Source organism: Conger conger, chromosome 6 (genome assembly GCF_963514075.1).
Source record: "Conger conger chromosome 6, fConCon1.1, whole genome shotgun sequence".
Taxonomy (NCBI): domain Eukaryota; kingdom Metazoa; phylum Chordata; class Actinopteri; order Anguilliformes; family Congridae; genus Conger; species Conger conger.
The window spans coordinates 5736553-5759703 of record NC_083765.1 but is presented as its reverse complement, the minus strand read 5'-3'; the positions used below and the strand labels follow the sequence as shown (position 1 = coordinate 5759703).

At 49.0% G+C, this 23151-nt stretch overlaps 1 protein-coding gene across 1 annotated transcript in view; it reads left to right on the top strand.

Annotated features, from left to right (window-relative positions):
- Window positions 1–23151, top strand: part of piezo1 (piezo type mechanosensitive ion channel component 1 (Er blood group)) — an 88692-nt gene that overhangs the window by 19025 nt on the left and 46516 nt on the right. The window contains 4 exon segments of the mRNA XM_061245086.1: window positions 7363–7458; window positions 16270–16392; window positions 16739–16781; window positions 17438–17594. Coding sequence (XP_061101070.1) covers window positions 7363–7458; window positions 16270–16392; window positions 16739–16781; window positions 17438–17594 — 419 coding nt within the window.

The following is a 23151-nucleotide window of genomic DNA, read 5'->3' as shown; positions in this document are numbered from 1 at the left end:
TCACCCTAACCCTCCCCACCCTAACCCACCTCACCCTAACCCACCTCACCCTAACCCTCCCCACCCGAACCCACCTCACCCTAACCCTCCTCACCCTAACCCTCCCCACCCTAACCCTCCTCACCCTAACCCACCTCACCCTAACCCTCCCCACCCTAACCCTCCTCACCCTAACCCACCTCACCCTAACCCTCCCCACCCTAACCCTCCTCACCCTAACCCTCCCCACCCTAACCCTCCCCACCCTAACCCACCTCACCCTAACCCTCCCCACCCTAACCCTCCCCACCCTAACCCACCTCACCCTAACCCTCCCCACCCTAACCCTCCCCACCCTAACCCACCTCACCCTAACCCACCTCACCCTAACCCTCCCCACCCGAACCCACCTCACCCTAACCCTCCCCACCCTAACCCACCTCACCCTAACCCTCCCCACCCTAACCCACCTCACCCTAACCCACCTCACCCTAACCCTCCCCACCCGAACCCACCTCACCCTAACCCTCCTCACCCTAACCCTCCCCACCCTAACCCTCCTCATCCTAACCCACCTCACCCTAACCCTCCCCACCCTAACCCTCCTCACCCTAACCCACCTCACCCTAACCCTCCCCACCCTAACCCTCCTCACCCTAACCCTCCCCACCCTAACCCTCCTAACCCTCCTCACCCTAACCCTCCCCACCCTAACCCACCCCACCCTAACCCTCCCCACCCTAACCCACCTCACCCTAACCCTCCCCACCCTAACCCTCCTCACCCTAACCCTCCCCACCCTAACCCTCCTCACCCTAACCCACCTCACCCTAACCCTCCCCACCCGAACCCACCTCACCCTAACCCTCCTCACCCTAACCCTCCCCACCCTAACCCTCCTCACCCTAACCCACCTCACCCTAACCCTCCCCACCCTAACCCTCCCCACCCTAACCCACCTCACCCTAACCCTCCCCACCCTAACCCACCTCACCCTAACCCTCCTCACCCTAACCCACCCCACCCTAACCCTCCTCACCCTAACCCTCCCCACCCTAACCCACCTCACCCTAACCCTCCCCACCCTAACCCTCCTCACCCTAACCCTCCCCACCCTAACCCACCTCACCCTAACCCTCCCCACCCTAACCCACCTCACCCTAACCCTCCCCACCCTAACCCACCTCACCCTAACCCTCCCCACCCTAACCCTCCCCACCCTAACCCTCCTCACCCTAACCCTCCTCACCCTAACCCTCCCCACCCTAACCCACCTCACCCTAACCCTCCTCACCCTAACCCTCCCCACCCTAACCCACCTCACCCTAACCCTCCTCACCCTAACCCTCCCCACCCTAACCCTCCTCACCCTAACCCTCCCCACCCTAACCCACCTCACCCTAACCCACCTCACCCTAACCCTCCTCACCCTAACCAACCCCACCCTAACCCTCCTCACCCTAACCCTCCCCACCCTAACCCTCCTCACCCTAACCCTCCCCACCCTAACCCACCTCACCCTAACCCACCTGGTACAGTCGCGCTGCACACTCATGTGATGTGGTTTCTCATTGGACAGTAGCGCCTATTTAAATTGTATACTGTATTGTGTAGTGTACACAAGCAGAACACAAGAGTTTTCTTGATCCAACTCAAAAAAAGAAAATGCTTGCATAGTCACTCGAAGCTCCAAAAGACAAATATTGATTTTACTACGTCGATGGTTATAGTTTCGACCACAGTGGGCTTCCTCAGAACCAATGCGGTCAAAACGTTGACCGCCCACATGATACAATGAATACCGCCTTTGTTGTTCATCTGCATTGTCTGTCATTAAAAGGCACTTTTGATTGACAGCACCTACAGTAAGGAACCTCTTTGATGATCCCTTCAAACATGGCTTCATGTATACAGTCTGTCCTTTCTTTTTGTATATTTCAACTTTGTAACGTGAAACAATATACTACGTTTTGAAGATGCAGCATGATTAGCATCTTGACTATATGGTATATAGTACTCAAGTACTATACGCTAACAAAAGCCAGGTTATGAAGGGAACATGCAAAGCCTTCTCTTTTTAGTGGATCCTCTTTTTTTCCTGGATATAGATGATTACTAGTCTTCAGTATCGGGCCTAAAAACCTGGCGTGTTCCGCTGTACTGGCACTCCAACACATGCAGGTTCTGTGGGAAACATCCTGTCTGGAGCCATTGTTCTGTCCTCCCGGCTAACACAAACAGTTCTCACAACGTTGCTGCAATGTTGTGCCAATGTTATAACCATTGACAAAACATTTCAGTAACATTGTGGGAACATTTTATGTTAGCCGCGGGCTGTCACACCTCGTAGCCCCGCATTGGGTATCAAGGTAGCCATTGTAAATCCATGGTGATCCATGTTGACCACAGCAAATGAATTAGAAGAGGTGCTTCTTCTTTAAATAACTTTCTGGCTACCCTTCCTATGTGTCCAAGTCATAAATGAAAAATGAAGAAATCCTGTTCAGGCACTGCTTGTGTGTGTGGGCGTGCGTCTGTGTATGTGTGTTGTGGGGTAATGTTGGCAGTGCAGTGAACAGGATCTGTCATGCTTCACTGTGGAGCTGTGCTCCTGAACTATGTGCTCTGCATCACACAGGCTAACGGCGTTGAACCTGAACTGTGCCCTGTGCTCGACACACAGGCTAACGGCGTTGAACCTGAACTATGTGCTCTGTGCTCGACACACAGGCTAACGGCGTGTTTGAGGGAGAACTTGACTCATCACCACCTTTCAGAGCTATCGCCGTAGCGCCAGCTAACGAGGCTCCAAACTGGGACCGGGTACAACTAGGGCCCCGCCCGGGCAACCTGAACACACCGGCCCAGCCAAATAAACAGAGAGGGGGGGAGGGTGATGGGGGGGGGGGGGTGTACTGAGACTGAGATACAGGAGCGCTCCACGCCAAATCCTCAGCCTCGTGGGCGTTTCCTTAAAGTGCAGCAGTCAGTGAGGGCACGTCCCAGAAGACACTGGGGCATTGTCGGAGACAGTGAAGCAGAGTGTGTTTTTTTTAAACCATTAATATTATTCAGGGAAGCAGACCAGGCCAGGCCACAGGCTCCAGTGACGGCCGAAACCCAGCAGGTAGCTCCGCCCGTTCTGGGACCGTGAAGCCTCGCAGTCTCAGTGCTGCTGCTGAGCGAAGCTTTACAGCTTTGTAGCCCTTAACCCTGCATTGCTCCAGGGGAGGATTGTCTCCTGCTTAGTCTAATCAACTGTACGTCGCTCCAGATAAGAGCGTCTGCCAAATGCCAATAATGTAATGTAAATGTAACACAAGCACACACAGCACACACATACACACACACGTACATGCACATACACACACACACACACACATATATGTGTACACACATACTGTACCTGCACACGCACAAACCCCAGGTTGGCTGCTTGATCATGGCAGAGATAATAAAATGCAATTAACTGATGTAAAAATTGGTTGAACTTTCTGGACAATTTTGTGTAACTTGTAAGTGAGTCATCGCTGTTTGTCGTTGGCAGACAGTGTAGTATTTAAAAATACCGTAGCTGGATTTGTGGTTCGAAGGAGACGTCAGCGCATAATCGTGTTTGACTTTCCCGACACGCCCTTTCAAATATACGCAGCGTTCGAGCACTCACAGGAAGATCAGAACCACCTGACGTTCATTTCTCCTGAACGAGCGGAACGCATTCTCACATATCCACCTCTTAGCGTCTTTGTTCAGCTGACTGTGATTATGTACCCTACCGTATGTCACGGGAATGTTTGCAAATGGGCACGTTCCAGACAACAATGACAAAACACGAGAGTTAACTGTGATATTCGTAAATCTTTTGGGCCGAGAGTGAATATGTAAATAATGAAGGCGCACATGTATTCCTCTGTAACACTAGGAACCTCTCGGCCTTTCCTGTTTGAGTAAAGGCCTTCTGTGTTCACTCCAGCATCTACCCACTCTCTCCACGGGGAGAATAACAGAACAAAAAACAATGAATTCTCTGTAATGTTATTCACATTCAAAATTAATTGGAGGATAAGAAAACAGATTTTATGTCTATGTTTTTCTGGGGGGAGGTTAATTAACAAGTGTTTGAAACGTTAACCAAGGAAGTGATTTATGATGTTATGACAAAATATTTGGATAATATTTATTTTCTTCCAAAAATGAACAAAAGGAACTTTTAATGACTGGGCATTGGTTCATTGTCTTCCAGTAAGCGACTGGACTGCATAGTAGTCTTAATTCAACAGGGGAGCTTTCACAATCAAATCAAATCAAACAGGCAGTCAATTCATCAGCCATTCGATCTTATGTCTGTTTTGCATATTTCACTATTCCTCGCTAGATCCTCATATAGTTCCACAAAGTAGGACTTGTAGAGGGTGTGAGAATGTGTTGGACCTTACCAAACACTGACTGGGTAAGGGTGAGGGTAACACCGGAGAGCGCATTAAAGGTGTTACTGTTCCTCGTTACATTGTCACCATAAAGATCATTTGTACGAAAATAACTAGTTACTATACGAAATATTAGCATGGCTATGTGTGTGTGTGCGCGCGCGCATGTGTGTGTGTGTGTAAGTGTTTTGTAAGCCTGTACACGCACTTATTCCTTGGCACACAAAACACGTGTCCGTTTGTTGCAGCCGGCATCCAGAAACAGCCGCATGACTGTGCGCTGGAACACGGGGCTAATTCACCACAGACGGACTGGGGCTGGAGCCGTGATTCGAGCTGATGTCAGTGGAGAACGAGGGACGTCTCTGTGAGGCAGGAGGGGGTCCAGACGGCGTACGGAGACCCGTTCACTCCCTCAGTCTGTTCTGCAGAAGCCTGCCCCAGTGCCGTGACAGGCTGTTGGTTTTTCCAACGTTAACTTACCGTAAATCCATAAATCTGTAGAGTGTGTGGGAATTCTCAGCTCTTAGCGTTGCAGTACTGCGGTGGCCTGGAGGGGGCAGTAGTAGTCCTTATTTTCCCTGTGCCACATGGTGTTTTCAGTACTCCCTGCTTTCCAGAAGGAGTCCGCTTCTATAGTACTTCTATAGTACTTTTCGTGGAGGCAGGGATGGTGCGGTGGGTAGCACTGCCGCCTCACAGCAAGGAGGTCCTGGGTCCGAATCCCCGTCGGCCGGGGCCTCTCTGTGCGGAGTTTGCATGTTCTCCCCGTGTCTGCGTGGGTTTCCTCCGAGTACTCCGGTTTCCTCCCACAGTCCAAAGACATGCAGGTTAGGCTGATTGGAGAGTCTAAATCGCCTGTGGATATGAGTGTGTGAGTGAATGGTGTGTGTGCCCTGCGATGGACTGGCAACCTGCCCAGTGTGTATTCCTGCCTTTCGCCCAATGGCCCAATGTATGCTGGGATCGGCTCCAGCCCCCCCTGTGACCCTGTTCAGTATAAGTGGGTTAAAATAATGGATGGATAGTACTTTTTGCAGAATACTGAAAACAAGTATAAATAAAGAAAACAAAATAGTAGAAGATTCTGCCTATCACAGAGCCGGCATAGATTCACCGCTGTCATCCTCATCATCATCATCATCATCATCATCCTCTTCTTTCATACTGGAAAATACGATATACTGCGTGCCCATGTTGTTGGGTGTTGATCGTCAGCGAGGACGAGCCCTGCTGCAGGAACAGGCGCTGGGTGTTGACCTGTTTGCTTTATGAGGTCATCCAAGGTTTATTGTCTGTCACATGATGTTTGTATTCACGAGCTGAATGATCGGTTCAAAATGTTTTTTCAAGCCGGCCAACCTGTTTGATTCTCCTGCCGCTGTATGGTGAAGTCCATCTGGATGACCCGGAGTCGTGGTGATGAACCATTACATTAGATTACATTACATTAATGCCATTTGCCAGACGCTCTTATCCAGAGCGACGTACAGTTGATTAGACTAAGCAGGAGACAATCCTCCCCTGGAGCAATGCAGGGTTAAGGGCCTTGCTCAAGGGCCCAACAGCTGTGCGGATCTTATTGTGGCGACACCGGGATTAGAACCACCGACCTTGCGTGTCCCAGTCATTTACCTTAACCGCTACGCTCCAGACATCGAACTGGATGTCTGTAATTGCACGCTAGCGGTTGAGTGCAGAGTCCTGTGACGGCACCAGATACTCCACCTGCAGGAGTGCAGCGCGGCGCTGCCTCAGGCGTCACCTGCAGGTGCTCAGGTGCCTCTCGCCCCGCGGCGGAGTGGAGCCCGTGTCTCTCAGGACAGAGAGAGCGGCTGGGTCCTGGAGACAGCTGCTGCTGATGAAGACGAATGGAGCAGTTCCCCTACCAGCATCCCTCCCCCGCGTCAGAACAAACCCACCCCAGCACACAGCTCCATCCCTCCCCCGCGTCAGAACAAACCCACCCCAGCACACAGCTCCATCCCTCCCCCGCGTCAGAACAAACCCACCCCAGCACACAGCTCCGTCCGTCCCCCGCGTCAGAACAAACCCACCCCAGCACACAGCTCCATCCCTCGGGCCTGTTTGTGCTTGCTATGGCCTCTCACCGTTTCCGCATCTCGTCCAGTGGTGCCTGTCAGGATTTTTAGGACCCGTTATTTCCAGTGTTTGTGTCTGTCTCACAGTTTCCTGGCCTGAGGGGTCTTTCACGAAGCTGGATCCGTTAGTTACCTGGATGGCTGCACTGAATAAAATCTGGAGCAGCTCGTCTTATAATAATTTACTCATTTGTTGTTCAGATGATGCCTTTGTCCAAAGTGACTTACAGTTGATTAGACCAAGCAGGGGACAATCCCCCCTGGAGAAATGTGGGGTTAAGGGCCTTGCTCAAGGCCCCACAGTTGCATGGAACTTCATTTTTTCTACCCCTTAGTGACTCTGTCGCTGATGGTGGTGTTTTGGGGCACCTGTGTGTTGTGTGAGATTCTGTGTACCCCTCAGTGTCTTGGGGCACCTATGTGTTGTGTGAGATTCTGTGTACCCCTTAGTGTCTTGGGGCACCTGTGTGTTGTGTGAGATTCTGTGTACCCCCTCAGTGACCCTATTGCTGATTGTGGTGTTTTGGGGCACCTATGTGTTGTGTGAGATTCTGTGTACCCCTTAGCGACCCTGTTACTGATTGTGGTGTTTTGGGGCACCTATGTGTTGTGTGAGATTCTGTGTTCCCCTCAGTGACTTGGGGCACCTGTGTGTTGTGTGAGATTCTGTGTACCCCTTAGCGACCCTGTTACTGATTGTGGTGTTTTGGGGCACCTATGTGTTGTGTGAGATTCTGTGTACCCCTCAGTGACTTGGGGCACCTGTGTGTTGTGTGAGATTCTGTGTACCCCTGTGTGTTGTGTGAGATTGTGTGCGCCCCTCAGTGACCGTGTCCCTGTCTGTGTTTCTCCAGCCTGTCTCTTTCGGCTCAATGGCCTGTCCCTCGTGTACCTCCTGTATCTGCTGCTGCTGCCGTGGTTCCTCTGGCCAAATGAGCGCGCTCTTCGAGGTAAGAACAGCGTCCTGCCCCGATTCCTCCTCTCTCTCCTCACACACACACACACACACACACACACACACACACACACACACGCTCCGACAGCTACTTTCCCTCGCTTTTTTTTATTTTTATTACAGCTCGAAGTTCAGCTGAAATTTAATCGCATGCAGATGTTGCTGAAATATGGAAATTTTGAAATGAGGTTACAGTAGACGAGGAGCAGTTGCACTCGGTTTCGTTCGATGTTAAATTCATGCCACGTGTGGTAAATGAAGCACGCTCTTAGTCAATCGTTCGTCTGGCGGTTTGAAATCGCGTCAGTTCAAATGTCCTTTTCCGTTAGCCTAACCTGCAGTGCTCCAAAGGGAGAAATAACCACAGCAATGCATTTTATTGTCTTTTATTGTCATTTTTCGTAATATCAATATATCAATAAATGCACTCCGTTTCTTGCAAGCTTGAGTTATTTTAGCAGGCTGCTGGTTAACTTGCAGCAGCCAGCGGCATTGCTCGCCTCATCCCAGCGCCGAGAGCAGGTTTTTTGGAATGTATTTTTTTGTATTCTAGAAGCCTGTGATTGTGACATCACCATTAGAACGTTCAGTTAAGGACATTGTAATTGCATATTTGTGAGCTCACACCTCAAAGGGTTGAAGGGTTAAAGTGCATCAGTGGGGGAATGGGTTTGATTAATTAGCGCTCATCCATCTTGCTCTCGTCTCATATATCCATGAGTCAGACGAGAACTTCGACGGACATTTTGGATTGATATCCAAACGGTATGCTGTGAAGGAGAGGAATTTTGCCTGTTTTATATAAACCACTCCAATCTCTCTTATTGTCCTTATTTCAGCACTTGTTTATGTTTCTGATTATCGCGGACATCTGCGCTCTTAATTCCACGCTGTCTGTGAGCCTGCCAGGATTTAACATCCCTTATAAATTTGGTGTATGAAATTGCGTGTCTGTTGTTGCATTTGTCTTGTTTTTTTAATTGGCATTAACACAATTATATGAAAGAAGCACATGGCAGTACTTATCTTTACCCCTGCTATGTAGTTAATGCAGAAATAAAACATTGTATATTTAGCTGTGCTGGCTGTTTGTTAATTGCGGATTGCAGGGTCGATCAGTAATGCGGGGAAATGGCAGAACTCCCGTATGGTGAAAAAGAGCATTGCTGTAGTCACATTTTTTCAGACTTTCTTTTTCAGACTTTCTTTGTTTCTCTCTACCAGCAAAGCGTTATGGTTCAGTAACATGTGGATCAGAACCACCTGTTACTCACATTAAATATTTTACTTAGAGCTTGATGAGAACTGTCAGTACAGTACGTGTAAAAATAAAAAAAAACATTTTTGCATGACACTGACTGACAGAAGGTTATTTTTCAGACATATACACAGAAATAGCTGTAATTGAACTTCGAACTTACATGTAAGAACTTGGAGTATAACTATTCTCTGTACGTTCTGAGTGTATAGTGAGTCTAGCCTTAGTTATTATGCTTACAAACCACAGATTGGATTGAGAGTTAATGATTCCTTTAGCAGCAGTATTGCAGTAATTTAGAGCGGACTAAGGAATCATCCTGTATGCTCCTAAGCAAACACTGCTAAGCATTGGATATACTTTCACTGCTGGAGATAATGTTTCCCGTATCTGGCCTGCAAATGCACGTGCAGAGTCTGTTTGTCCAAGTAATCAACCCGTTAACGCTCTGAGAACCATATGGACCCATTCAGTTCCTGTTTCTGATAAGCCCTAGCGTATCTGGCTCCGCTGTTCTTTTCCTGCTTCTATAAAATAAACACGGAACAGGAAGTTCCCTAATTGCAGATTGTTAAACGGTTGAATTTTTATTACTGTACAGTTTTTTTTTTCTTTTAATTTTCAGTGAAAGTGTGTGCAATACAATAGGTCAGATCGGTACCAAGTGTGGCTAAACTGTGAACTCTCTTCCTGAAACCAAAAATCTTACGTTTATCCCATACGTAGACACATACGTGAAATAGAGCCCTTGGGTCTGTTCCACAAAGCAGGATTAGTAAATAAACCATAGCTGCACTGAGTAAAACCCGGAACCCTCCCAAATCTGGAACATGGACTGAAGTAAAAAGAGCTGTTCTGGAGCAGTGCAGCTATCCAGCTAACTCAGTGATCCTGCTTTGTGGGTTTTACTCAGTGCAGTTATCCAGCTAACTCAGTAACCCTGCTTTGTGGGTTTTACTCAGCGCAGTTATCCAGCGAACTCAGTAATCCTGCATTGTGGGTTTTAGTACAGTTATCCAGCTAACTCAATAATCCTGCATTGTGGGTTTTAGTACAGTTATCCAGCTAACTCAATAATCCTGCATTGTGGGTTTTAGTACAGTTATCCAGCTAACTCAATAATCCTGCATTGTGGGTTTTAGTACAGTTATCCAGCTAGCTCAGTAATCCTGCTTTGTGGAAAAGGCCCTTGGTGTCTGGTCTTTGTGGCTGAATGTTTGTATATTGTATGAGGTTTGTTGCAGGTCCTGGCCCCTGGTAGACAGAATTCCTTGAAGGAAACCCAAGGCAGCCGGCCAACCCTGCAGTAAGGTGATATCTGGGGGTGAATGATATTAGCGGTTTTCAGGAAAATCGTACCACTTATGCCCCCAGATTACCAGCGGGTTTTTGGCCAGGGACTCCGGGAACGGCCAGATGTGTCCGATTAGGAACATTGGGGACGGGAGCGGGGAGCGGGCAGACTCGGAAACGGGAGCGAACCGCAACGGGAAAAGCTGTGGAATGTTCTGGAATTCTTTCCCCCAGGAAATAGGCCTATCCAGTCACGCGCTTTACATATTGCGTAAGACCTCGCTCTGACTTGGTTCAGTCATGTTCCATGCCTGAATTCTGACATTTGGTCTGAAAAACAGCTGGACCTCTTGACCACGTCTGCATGCTTTTACGCCTTTAGTTGCTGCCACATGGCTGGCTGATTAAATATTTGCATTAACAACCTGGTGTACAGGTCTACCTAATGAAGTTCTCGCTGAGTGTGCATATGATTCAATGATTCAGTGACATTGAACCCTGTTGTTCCTGGCCTGAGCGCTCTCTCACAGCAGTGAGTTATTATGACACTCTGCCCTTGTGAATATTGCGAATCGGTCTGTGAAGATAGTGGAGTGTTATTCGCACAGGAAGCGCTGACGGTGCTCCACCTTTCCCCCGCACGCTCCGGCTGCGGGGGACACCGTGGGCGGCCTGGTGCCCCTGTGCTTCGCTCCGCCGGCCCGCCAGGCGGAGGTTCGCGGCCGGGACTTACGGACGCGGAGTTTGCGTGTTCTCCCCGCGCTCGCGTTGGTTGCCGCCGGATACTCCCTGCTTCCTCACACACCATGGCGACATGTTTCAGGCAGTAAGAGCAGTCGTCTGGCAGTCGGAGGGTTTGTCGGTTCGATCCCCCGCCCGGGCTGTGACAAAGTGTCCCTGAGCAAGACACCTAACCCCCAAATGCTCCTGACAAGCTCCTTGCATGGCAGCCAATCGCCGTCGGTGTGTGAGTGTGTGTATGAATGGGTGAATGGAGAAGCATCAATTGTACAGCGCTTTGGATGAAGGTGCTATATAAATGCCAACCATTTACCATTTGCCATTACCACACCGAAAGACACACCTGTCAGGTTGGGTGTGCTCCTGCCGTTGCCCTTGACCAAGTCACTGGGCTCACTGGAGTTGGTCCCCGGGTGCTGTACTGTGGCTGCCCACCACTCCTAGGTAGCTAGGATGGCTGCCTCCTGTCTGGGTGGGCCGTGTTATCAAACAGGGACGATGAACAAACTCTCTATTTGGTGTGGGACGGCTAAAGGCTCTTTGTGTCGAGTTTTATGAGTGATTGATTGGTTGCCTGGGCGTGCACTGGAAATAAAAACCTTTTAGCATTTTAGTCTGGTTGTTGTCTGGTATTTTTTCTCCCAAGTACAAAATGCTAACTTTCTTTCAGTTACTGTGAGGTTTTCCTACCCAGTTCGCAAATTTTGAAACTGTCTTTGTTAATAATAATATTTTTGTTTTTATTGAGCATAAACATAAAATAAATAAGATATTAAATCTCAATATGAGACTAAAATAGTTTTAGATTTACTTATTTTTTGGTTTTTGCAGTCTGTGTGTTTGGTCTCCGTGCCCTTCTGTAAAGATCCCCTGCTCTGAAGAAGAAGGAACTGATATCCCAAATAATTTCCGTTTTTCCAGTGCAGTCTTCCGTTTTTTTTATTTTATCTTTAATGAAAAAAGGGCTTGTTTTTCTTTTTAAAATTGACAGGAAATGAAAGGACAGAAAGATTATCGGGGTAAAACAGATAGCACTAGACCCTAATGCCGGAAATCACCGCGCAGTCGTGAAAAAACACGTTCAGAATGCCGGCCGGGCGGGAACGGGGCATGGCCGTTTCACACACCGGCGGGAGAGCCGCAGAGGAACTGAGGCCACGGGGATCTCTCATCACAGAGCCGCTTCTAGTATTATTCCTGCCCATATCGGCTGCCCGAGTTCATGGGCGTGAAAGAAGCAGATGGCGGGACCTTTGCTTTCCACCTCTGAGTTTTGTGGGTTCGGAAAGCGGTCGTGCTCGTTTGAGGACAGAGAAACAGCTTTTCAGATCAGAAACCTTTTAATGTGTTTACATTACATTACATTACATTACATTACATTGCATTAATGGCATTTGGCAGACGCTCTTATCCAGAGCGACGTACAACAAAGTGCATACCCATAACCAGGGATAAGTTCGCTGAAAGACCCTAGAGGGAAGTACAATTTCAACTGCTACCTGTACAACAATCCATCCTGGATTGGGACTGTCCCGGATTTTGGTTGTCTGTTTTTTTTTTTGAGAACAAAGAAACAAAGAAACAGAGCAAAAGTGACCAAAGTTAACTATCCAAACACTGCTTATAGGTAGTTATATGGACGAGACCTCATGACAGAGGACAGTGTTCTGCCACTAGCCACTGCTGCAGTGACTATCACATTTACACGGCAAAAAAAAAAAATATATATTGCCAATTAGATCAGACAGAACAGTAACTTAAAACAAGCAAATATTTTCTACTTGAGAGAAAAGAAACAAGATTCCTCATAAGTATCATTATAAGTTTTTCTGCAATGTATACAACCTAATTTACACAAAATGGTGTCACTAGTGTTTAACTATGACCACCACAAATAACTAGGCAAAGTACAAGATTTTGTGCCCAGTGAGATTTGGTGGGAACAAATGGGAATTTATTTTGGTCAGAACCTATAAATGATGAAGCACCAAACTGGTCTTATCTGAGTTGCATGAAGCAAAGCCAAAGCAGTGAAAACTATCAAATCAACTTGTAATCTTCATACGAATGTGGCAGATTGTTTTTCTTTCTGCTGTCACATCTTGTTCACAGAACATAAATTGTGAAACAAGGGAAGCTAACAGAAAATGCCACTCCCTTTTCTGTGGTATCCCACTAGACAAATTATATGTAAATTCATATTTTGCATTAATATAAAACTTTTCACGGGTCTTAGTTTGTTTAAAACAGAAGTTACTTACAGTACCTGAAACCACATCCACACTCCAAAACACCCCAAGAAATGTGTCTCACAAGTATTTTAGTCTTATATTAAGCTTCAAATCTTATTTCTATGACTTTTTTGCAAGACAAAATTATGGCAACAAGGTGAGAAAATAATTTTAAGATTTGCCAATGGGGAAAGAAAACGTCACTTGTCAAGCAAAACAGTAACTTTAAAACAAGCTAATATTTTCTACTTGAGAGAAAAAAAAGAAAAGGATTTCAAGTCTCATTAAAAGAATAACACATTGGCTCCAGCTTGCCTTAAAACATACTGCTGAGCTCGAGGAACTCCCTGGTAAAACAACCACTGCTAACCCAAGCTGGCAAAACCACCGTTTTACTGTGGGGTGCCCACCATTACCATGCAATTATAATGTAACCCTGCCCCTCCCAAGAATTCACCTCCCTTTCCCAAACGTGCCTAATCCGTCCCAACTCCCGAGACAATTTCCTGTACCTGCTTTTTGGAAGCTGGTGGAGTTCCACTGAACCGAGATGCTAAAGTTGAATGTGCGAGGTTTGGGGGGGGTTGGGGGTTGGTTTGGAGGGGGGTCACAGGCAGCTTTGCGTGGGTGTCAGTGGGAGGAATTCCCGCCCGTCGGTGTAAAAGGCTGGAAACACAAACACGGCCGCAGGAAGAGCTGTGTTTGGGCAGAAATAATTCAGCTCCGCGTCCTTCTACACCTCTCATAAAGGCTTCCCGTACCGGGGACCCCCCCCCCATGCCCCCCCCCCCCCGCCCCGTGCCCCCCCTCACACCCCGGCCCCCCCTGACAGGGGTTCCCCCGTCAGAGAACAGGCAGCTGTTGCTTCTGCTGCATTTTCTTTAGTAGGAAACTTTGCCTTCACACCTACTATATTATTAGAGCTTAGATATTATTCATTAATTTGATATTTACTGCAGCAGCCATGGTGAATGGACCCTGTTAAACCGTGCAATATAGCCTAATTAACTAACTTGGTCATTAGCGAACTAACCTGCATAGCTCCCAAACACTGCAGTATGTCAAGGTTTCGCAATGCACTTTGTCATAACCAGCGTACACCCCCACAATACACCCTCCAACCAGTCTAAGCTGGTCAAGCTGGTTTAAAGATGTGTCTTTTGACACTCTTCGCTGGTCAGCCAGCCTATATAGTCAGCTAGCCTCCCGGTTTACTCTGCTAGCTTAACCGGCTTTGACCGGCTGTGGAAGGAGGCAGAACTTCCCCGTGTGGCCGGGTCCAGGGCACCGTCTCACGCCTGCCCGGAGTCTTCATGGGCTGGTCTCCACTCGGGCAGAGCTGAGGAGAGTTCAGTGACTGAGAGTCACGGGGGAGGAGCCTCGGCTGAAACGTGTATTAAGTACGGTTGCCACCCGTCCTGGATTCTCCGGGACTGTCCCGGATTTTTGTTGTCTGTCCTGGAAAAAATAATGAGACGAAATGTCCCGGAATCCAAGTATTTTCGAGCGTTGCTTACATTAGCATTGCTTAATGAAATGTAGACGGCGTATCCAGTGTTCGTTCCTAAATGTAATGTAACAAATGGTGGAGAGATGTTATTAACCTTCACAAATTACACTCTTTATTTTTGTAATGAAAGAGGAATTGGCACCAAGCACAAGGTAGTTGCGCACCACATTCCTTCAGGCTCACGCACCCTCGAGAGCGATTGACAGTCCAGCTTACTCAGATTGCCAGCTTCGTATGTGTCCAGGATTTTTACAGGACTGAGGTGGCGACCCTAGTGTTCAGGTATCGTTCACCGTTCTCTTGGACGTCACATCGATTTCTGAAACTTGTCCCTGAGCATCGGCGGCTTCGTAACAGGTCCGAATCTCCACGAGAAGCTCCGAAAAATGGTTTATCGACGTGACAGGGGGAACAGCTTTCCACCTAAATCTGGAAACACAAACACGGCGGACACACACACCGAAAGTACATTTCAGCTGCTATTTGAGCGAAAGAAAAATAACTTTGGTCTCCAAGTTGTCAGTCCTGCTGAACCCAACTGGAGCTTTTGGAAAAAGAAATGTGAAGGGGGTTGGAATAATGTATTGATCGTGGGGGGAGGTGGGGGGATACAACTTCTCAGGTGGAAGGAATCCTTGAATTTCCATTTCAGGCTAATTGTTGCCACGTTTTTTTCCATGCCTCCACTTGCAGTTGTCACAGAACGTAACTCCATGGGTCATGTTATGCCTTTGATACCACGAAGATGCAATTAAACTTTTTTTTATTTTAATGGAATGTTATGCATTCCAGTCTGATTTGATTTTCCAAATAACCCCTTAAAATTAAACAGCCTCATAAATAAAACAAAATTGCCACATCTGTGGCCCAAAACACAGCTGTAAACGCAGCCCAATGTCCTCACGCGAGCCAGATTCTCATATTTTAAAAAAAGCCCCCCCAGTTAAAGGAGGATCGACACCTTGTGCCACAGCCACAACGAGCACTGTTGTGCCTGTGGCTTCACTGGAGTTATTTTCCTGGTAACAATAGGAGCTGATGGTTTTATGGAGAGTCGTGTCAGAGTCATGCCCTGGGCTTCCGTCAGGAACACCTCCCGCCCGGATGAACTTCTGTTTGTATGCGCATGCTGTGCTCCCACTGCAACAGAATTCTTAACAAGTGTTTCAGTAATATCAGCTTGTTTTAAGTTACTGTTTGCTTGACAAATGGAATTTCGATACACTTCTTGAGACTGCCTTCTTCTTTTTGGTTTTTGCAGTGTAGTTTCGGCTGTTGCCAATGGGGGGGTGTTTCACAAAGCAGGATTACTGAGTTAGCTGGAGTAAAACCTATAACAGGTTTCTTTTTTTACTTCAGTCCATGTTCCAGTTTTTGAAGGGTTCCGGGTTTTACTCAGTGCAGTTGTCCAGCTGTGTAACAGGGCACTGGCCACCACTTCCGTCCTTTGTGACTCACTGACCTGTCTGTCTGTCTGTCTGTCTGTGTGTGTGTGTGGGTGTGTGTGTGTGGCTGTGCGTGTATATCTGTGTGTGTGTGTGTGTGTGCGCGCGTGTGTGTGGCTGTGTGCGTATGTCTGTGTGTGTGTGTGTGTGTGCGTGCGTGTGTGTGGCTGTGTGCGTGGGTGTGTGTGTGTGTGTGTCTGTGTGTGTGGGTGTGTGTGTGGCTGTGCGTGTATGTCTGTGTGTGTGTGTGTGTATGTGTATGTGTGTGTGGCTGTGTGCGTATGTGTGTGTGTGTGTGGCTGTGTGCGTATGTGTGTCTCCGCTGCAGGCCACACAGGGCGGTTCACCAAGGCCCTGTTGGGCACCAGCCTGCTCTTCCTCCTGGCACACGTGGCCTTTCAGATCTGCCTGTACACCGTCCCAGGACTGGACGAGGAGCTGGGAACCAACTGTGAGTGAACTTTGACCCCATGGGTCACAGGGGGAGCAGGAACCCGTGTTCTACTGAAACGGCGTGAGAGTGTACATCAACTGCACTTTCAGAAATGGTTGTAGAAAAAAATGACAACCCTTTTCATGAAAATCTCTGGTTTGAGCATCTATGGTGCAAAGGCGCTCCCTTTCTAGAACTTAAGATGCTGAAAGATTCTTCAGGCATCACAAGTGAGCTCAATGCAGAGATGGCCATTTGTGATGGTGTCATGACACGGCAGAGAAGGCCACTTGTGATGAGGTAATAATGCAGCAGAGATGGCCACTTGTGATGATGTCATAATGCGATCATTGTTGTTCTGCAGGCAGCTCATGGGAGACTTTAGCGAGGACCGTCGGAGTGTCAAGGTATGTCAGCAATGCTGGGATACGGGCTCAGTGACTGGCCATAACAGCCTCATAAGATTTCTGTCATCCTCACAGTCAATGATTCAGCACTCAGTCATACATGTACTGTGTGATCCTGCGTGCCTGGTTTTGTGTGTGTGTGTGTGTGTGTATGCACATATGTGTGTTTCTGCATTTGTGTGTGTGTTTGTGCGTGTGTGCACATGGTGTGTGTGTATGTGTATGTGTGTGTTCGTGTGTTTGTGTGTGAGCGTGTGTGTGTGTGTGTGTGTGTGTGCGCATGGTGTGTGTGTATGTGTATGTGTGTTTGTGAGTGTGTGTGTTTCTGCATTTGTGTGTGTGTTTGTGCGTGTGTGCACATGGTGTGTGTGTGTGTGTGTGTTTGTGTGTTTGTGTGTGAGCGTGTGTGTGTGTATGTGTGCGCTTGGTGTGTGTGTGTGTGTGTGTATGTGTGTTTGTGTGTGTGTGTGTGTGTGTGCGCATGGTGTGTGTGTGTGTATGTGTGTTTGTGTTTGTGTGTGTGTGTGTGCGCATGGTGTGTGTGTGTATGTGTGTGTGCGCATGGTGTGTGTGTGTGTGTGTGTGTGCGCATGGTGTGCATGTGTGTGTGTGTGCGCGCATGGTGTGTGTGTGCGCATGGTGTGTGTGTGTTGAAGGCTGCCTCTGCACCAGCCCTGGACCGTGGTGCGGCTGCTGGCCCCTGACGCCGGCGTGTTCCTCGTCTCTCTGGTCACTCTGGTGCTGAGCGCCCGGCTCCTGAGACAGAGGGAGGACGAGCCAATCCAGCGCAAGAGCCCGGAACCCACGGAGGAGGTGAGCCAATCAGGATCCACCCTACCGCAGACACGAGCCAATCAGGAGCCTCTCTACCACAGACACGAGCCAATCAGTCCAACCCAGCCCCGATTGCTGTCATCACTGACAGGCACCGCCTTTAATGGGTCAATTAGCCAATGGCAGGCAGCTTATAATGAGCCTGCTCCACTGTGCAATGAAGGTATTGGAAATTGTTCCAACTGAAGTTGGGAACCTATTCCAAGTTTTATTTACATGTTTGTTTGTTTTTTTCCCTCTTGATTTCTGCCTCCCCTGCTGAAATGTGTCATATTGCAGCCCGGTTTTGTGACTGTGAAAATGGCGAGACCTGAATATCGAGCCCGTTGAAAAGATTCCAGTGATGCCTCGCGTAGTGACCCTGCGACCCCTAATGAGGATGTACATCAGGGTCTCCCAACCACCACCCCCCCCCCCCCCATCCCTGACACGGCTGAAGTTACAGTCCCGAGGCCTGGGTGCAGAGTGCCTTATCAGGGAGTCTCAGGGAGTCTCATGGGCTCTCAGGGGCTCTCAGGGAGTCTCAGGGAGTCTCAGGGACTCTCAGGGAGTCTCAGGGAGTCTCAGGGAGTCTCAGGGAGTCTCAGGGGCTCTCAGGGAGTCTCAGGGGCTCTCAGGGAGTCTCAGGGAGTCTCAGGGGCTCTCAGGGAGTCTCAGGGAGTCTCAGGGGCTCTCAGGGAGTCTCAGGGAGTCTCAGGGGCTCTCAGGGAGTCTCAGGGAGTCTCAGGGAGTCTCAGGGAGTCTCAGGGGCTCTCAGGGAGTCTCAGGGACTCTCAGGGAGTCTCAGGGAGCCTCAGGGAGTCTCAGGGGCTCTCAGGGAGTCTCAGGGAGACCCGGCCGTGGGCCTCAGTGCTCATTATTTTTTCCCTCTGAGTTGATTTTTGGAGAATGCCTCTTTCAGATCACATTTGATACAGCGTCATTACCGTGATTACTGAATTTTTCCAGGCAGCATTAAACCCCCCTACAGCTGCCAGCCCTGCCAGCTCGCCTGGCTTTGTATTGTTAATTCACCTTCTCGAACTTTGAAGTTGCGCTGGCTTTAAACGCCAATTCCCTGCGGATTGCGGACTGATTTGGCACGGGCTGGTTTAATCGCCCCGTTCCCGTAAAACCGGCGGCGCGTGACTTTAATGAACTGTGTTACGGCTTGCTTCGGTTTCAAACGTGCGGCCACGTGCAACCCGAGGAATGTCTACGGCGGAACGAATGTCCTGAGTCGGTTTGGCGAATCGATGACTAAACTGGCGGAAGGATCTGGAGCCGCGGCCTCTTCCTCTTTGGTTTCTCTGTCGGACGAGGCGGAGGTTCGGGGGGCGACACCTCCCTCTCGCAGAGCTTCCTCTGTGTCACAGCCGGTGACATCACAGCCACGCCTGGAGCCACTTCCTGTTTCTTTTTCTGCTGCTCCTGATTAATCGAGTCGGGGACGGCAGGGTGGGGGGGTCGGGGCGGCGGTAGGACCGGCACAATAACCCGGCGCCAATTACCGCTGTCCGTCTGTGCAGCTACGCGCGGAGGTGCTGAGAGATCCTTGCGGTGATTGATTAGCCCTCCTGCGGGAAGCCACATAGCATTCCTCAGGCTTGCTCGACGCTGACAGAGGGCATGGGGGTGATGTCATCACACAGCGCTGGAGAGAGTTCTGACGCTCGGGAGTGAGTCGTTACACTCCCGTGGAGACGGACGCACGTGCCGTGTAGCCCTTTGGAACATTTTGCCCGAGAGTACATGGCATCTCAGACCTATCGGTACCATGTCAGGGGTCAGGAGTTCAGTGTCACTTGAACATACACTTCAAAAACCAAAGAATAAGTAAATCTCAATAAGTATTTTAGACACCAAGGTCGGTGGTTCTAATCCTGGTGTAGCCACAATAAGATCTGCACAGCTGTTGGGCTCTTGAGCAAGGCCCTTAACCCTGCATTGCTCCAGGGGAGTATTGTCTCCTGCTTAGCCTAATCAACTGTATGTCGCGCTCGATAAACGCGTCTGCCAAATGCCAATTATATAATGTAATGTAAGACAAAACATAAGATAACAAGACTTAAAATATTTTTACCTTTTGTTAAATAAGACAAAAATCTTGACAATGATGTAAAACAATTTTACTCATTTTAAGACTGGCCAATGGGGTAATGTAATTTCATTGTCAAGCAAAAAGTTAAAAAACTTAAAACAAGCTAATATTTTCTACTTCAAAGGGAAAAAAAAGATTAAAAGTCTTATTACGTCTTAGTCCTACTAAAACACTTGTTAAGACTTTTTCTTTGCAGAATATTTCACTTGTCAAGCAAACTTAACTTAAAACAAGTTGTATTTTGAACTTGAGACAAAACTTAACAACTTTTTACTTAAGACAAAAATATTGACAATAACGTTTTACCCCTTTCAAGACTGGCCAATGTGGTCAGGTAATTTCACGTCAAGCAAAAAAAAAAAAAAAAAAAAAAACTTAACTTAAACTCAGCTAGTATTTTCTACTTCAGATGAAAAAAAAAAAAAAGATTTTAAGTCTTTTCACGTCTGAGTCCTAAGACTAAGACAGTTTTTTTGCAGAGTGCGCTGGGTGTGGCCTGACCCTTTGCCCTGGTCTCTCTGGCGCTGCTGCCTCCTCAGCTGCTGCAGCGTGTGCCCGTGACTCATCCCGCGATGCGTCACCCCGCGACAGCCCGTCAGTTTACCCGCGCGCGGCCGCCAGGTCGCCGTTACCGTGGCGATGCCTCGCCAGCGCTGCTGCTCTTGGCAGACCGGTTCTACAGAGGGAGTAAAAAAAAATAAAAAATAAAAAATAAAAAATTCTTCTTTTTTGTAAATAATTTTTTTTTTAAGTGGAAATAACACAGCCGAATGTTAGGTCTTAGCAGGGATGTTCTCAAACACAGGCTTTTTTTATTGACTGAGAAAAGGTTTATGGTGTCCGCAGTTGCCGTTGAAGAAATGTGCTGGGACAATATTGTGCTGGAATCCCCCGCTGCCTAGTGTTGGGAAAGTGTGGAAATTAAGAGAAAACACAGACCAGCCCCCCCCCCCCCCCCCCGGCCCCCATCCCCTATGGGTGGGACATGATAGATTCCATCTCACAGGAGGTTGGCTGGTGTGATGAAATGTGATGGGCCTGTTGGCCCCCCTGTTGAACACTAACGCTCTCGACAGTGAGAGCAGTGTGCTCTCTGACTCTCTCAGAGTGCACAACACTAACGCTCTCGACAGAGAGCAGTGTGCTCTCTGACTCTCTCTCAGAGTGCACAACACTAACGCTCTCGACAGAGAGAGCAGAGCGCTCTCTGACTCTCTCTCAGAGTGCACAACACTAACGCTCTCGACAGTGAGAGCAGAGCGCTCTGACTCTCTCTCAGAGTGCACAACACTAACGCTCTCGACAGAGAGAGCAGAGCACTCTCTGACTCTCTCTCAGAGTGCACAACACTAACGCTCTCGACAGTGAGAGCAGAGCGCTCTGACTCCCTCTCAGAGTGCACAACACTAACGCTCTCGACAGAGAGAGCAGAGCGCTCTGACTCCCTCTCAGAGTGCACAACACTAACGCTCTCAACAGAGAGAGCAGTGTGCTCTCTGACTCTCTCTCAGAGTGCACAACACTAACGCTCTCGACAGAGAGAGCAGAGCGCTCTGACTCCCTCTCAGAGTACACAACACTAACGCTCTCGACAGAGAGAGCAGAGCGCTCTCTGACTCTCTCTCAGAGTGCACAACACTAACGCTCTCGACAGTGAGAGCAGAGCGCTCTGACTCTCTCTCAGAGTGCACAACACTAACGCTCTCGACAGAGAGAGCAGAGCACTCTCTGACTCTCTCTCAGAGTGCACAACACTAACGCTCTCGACAGTGAGAGCAGAGCGCTCTGACTCTCTCTCAGAGTGCACAACACTAACGCTCTCGACAGTGAGAGCAGAGCGCTCTGACTCTCTCTCAGAGTGCACAACACTAACGCTCTCGACAGAGAGCAGAGCGCTCTGACTCTCTCTCAGAGTGCACAACACTAACGCTCTCGACAGAGAGAGCAGAGCGCTCTGACTCTCTCTCAGAGTGCACAACACTAACGCTCTCGACAGAGAGAGCAGAGCGCTCTCTGACTCTCAGAGTGCACAACACTGACGCTCTCGACAGAGAGAGCAGAGCACTCTCTGACTCTCTCAGAGTGCACAACACTAACACTCTCGACAGAGAGCAGTGCGCTCTGACTCTCTCTCAGAGTGCACAACACTAACACTCTCGACAGAGAGAGCAGAGCACTCTCTGACTCTCTCAGAGTGCACAACACTAACGCTCTCGACAGAGAGCAGAGCGCTCTGACTCTCTCTCAGAGTGCACAACACTAACGCTCTCGACAGAGAGCAGAGCGCTCTGACTCTCTCTCAGAGTGCACAACACTAACGCTCTCGACAGAGAGAGCAGAGCGCTCTCTGACTCTCTCTCAGAGTGCACAACACTAACGCTCTCGACAGAGAGAGCAGAGCGCTCTGACTCTCTCTCAGAGTGCACAACACTAACGCTCTCGACAGAGAGCAGTGCGCTCTCTGACTCTCTCTCAGAGTGCACAACACTAACGCTCTCGACAGAGAGAGCAGAGCGCTCTGACTCTCTCTCAGAGTGCACAACACTAACGCTCTCGACAGAGAGAGCAGAGCGCTCTGACTCTCTCTCGGAGTGCACAACACTAACGCTCTCGACAGAGAGCAGAGCGCTCTCTGACTCTCTCTCAGAGTGCACAACACTAACGCTCTCGACAGAGAGCAGAGCTCTCTGACTCTCTCTCAGAGTGCACAACACTAACGCTCTCGACAGAGAGAGCAGAGCACTCTCTGACTCTCTCAGAGTGCACAACACTAACGCTCTCGACAGAGAGCAGAGCGCTCTGACTCTCTCTCAGAGTGCACAACACTAACGCTCTCGACAGAGAGCAGAGCGCTCTGACTCTCTCTCAGAGTGCACAACACTAACGCTCTCGACAGAGAAAGCAGAGCTCTCTGACTCTCTCTCAGAGTGCACAACACTAACGCTCTCGACAGAGAGCAGAGCTCTCTGACTCTCTCTCAGAGTGCACAACACTAACGCTCTTGACAGAGAGAGCAGAGCACTCTCTGACTCTCTCAGAGTGCACAACACTAACGCTCTCGACAGAGAGAGCAGAGCGCTCTGACTCTCTCTCAGAGTGCACAACACTAACGCTCTCGACAGAGAGACGAGAACAGAAGGGCAGGTGCACTCCTCCTCCATATTCTCAGGTGTTAAGTCCTCCACATTTTACTGGTGCCTTCCCAGCATGCCAGTGGTGCGATATCCTGCGCGGCATCGTTAAAGGGCGGACCGTTAATGTCGGTTATTTTACGACGGAGGGAGACGAATGATGGTGATAATGGCCACCCTGGTGGCGGTAAAGGGTTACCGGCGGATTTCACGGCAACGTTCCGCTCGCTCACCCGTAGTTACCGCGGCGACAGGGCGCGCAGTAAAAACCACAGCCGCTCGATGCGATAGTCCCGATCCCAGCGGGTTTCCGGAACGCTGCCGG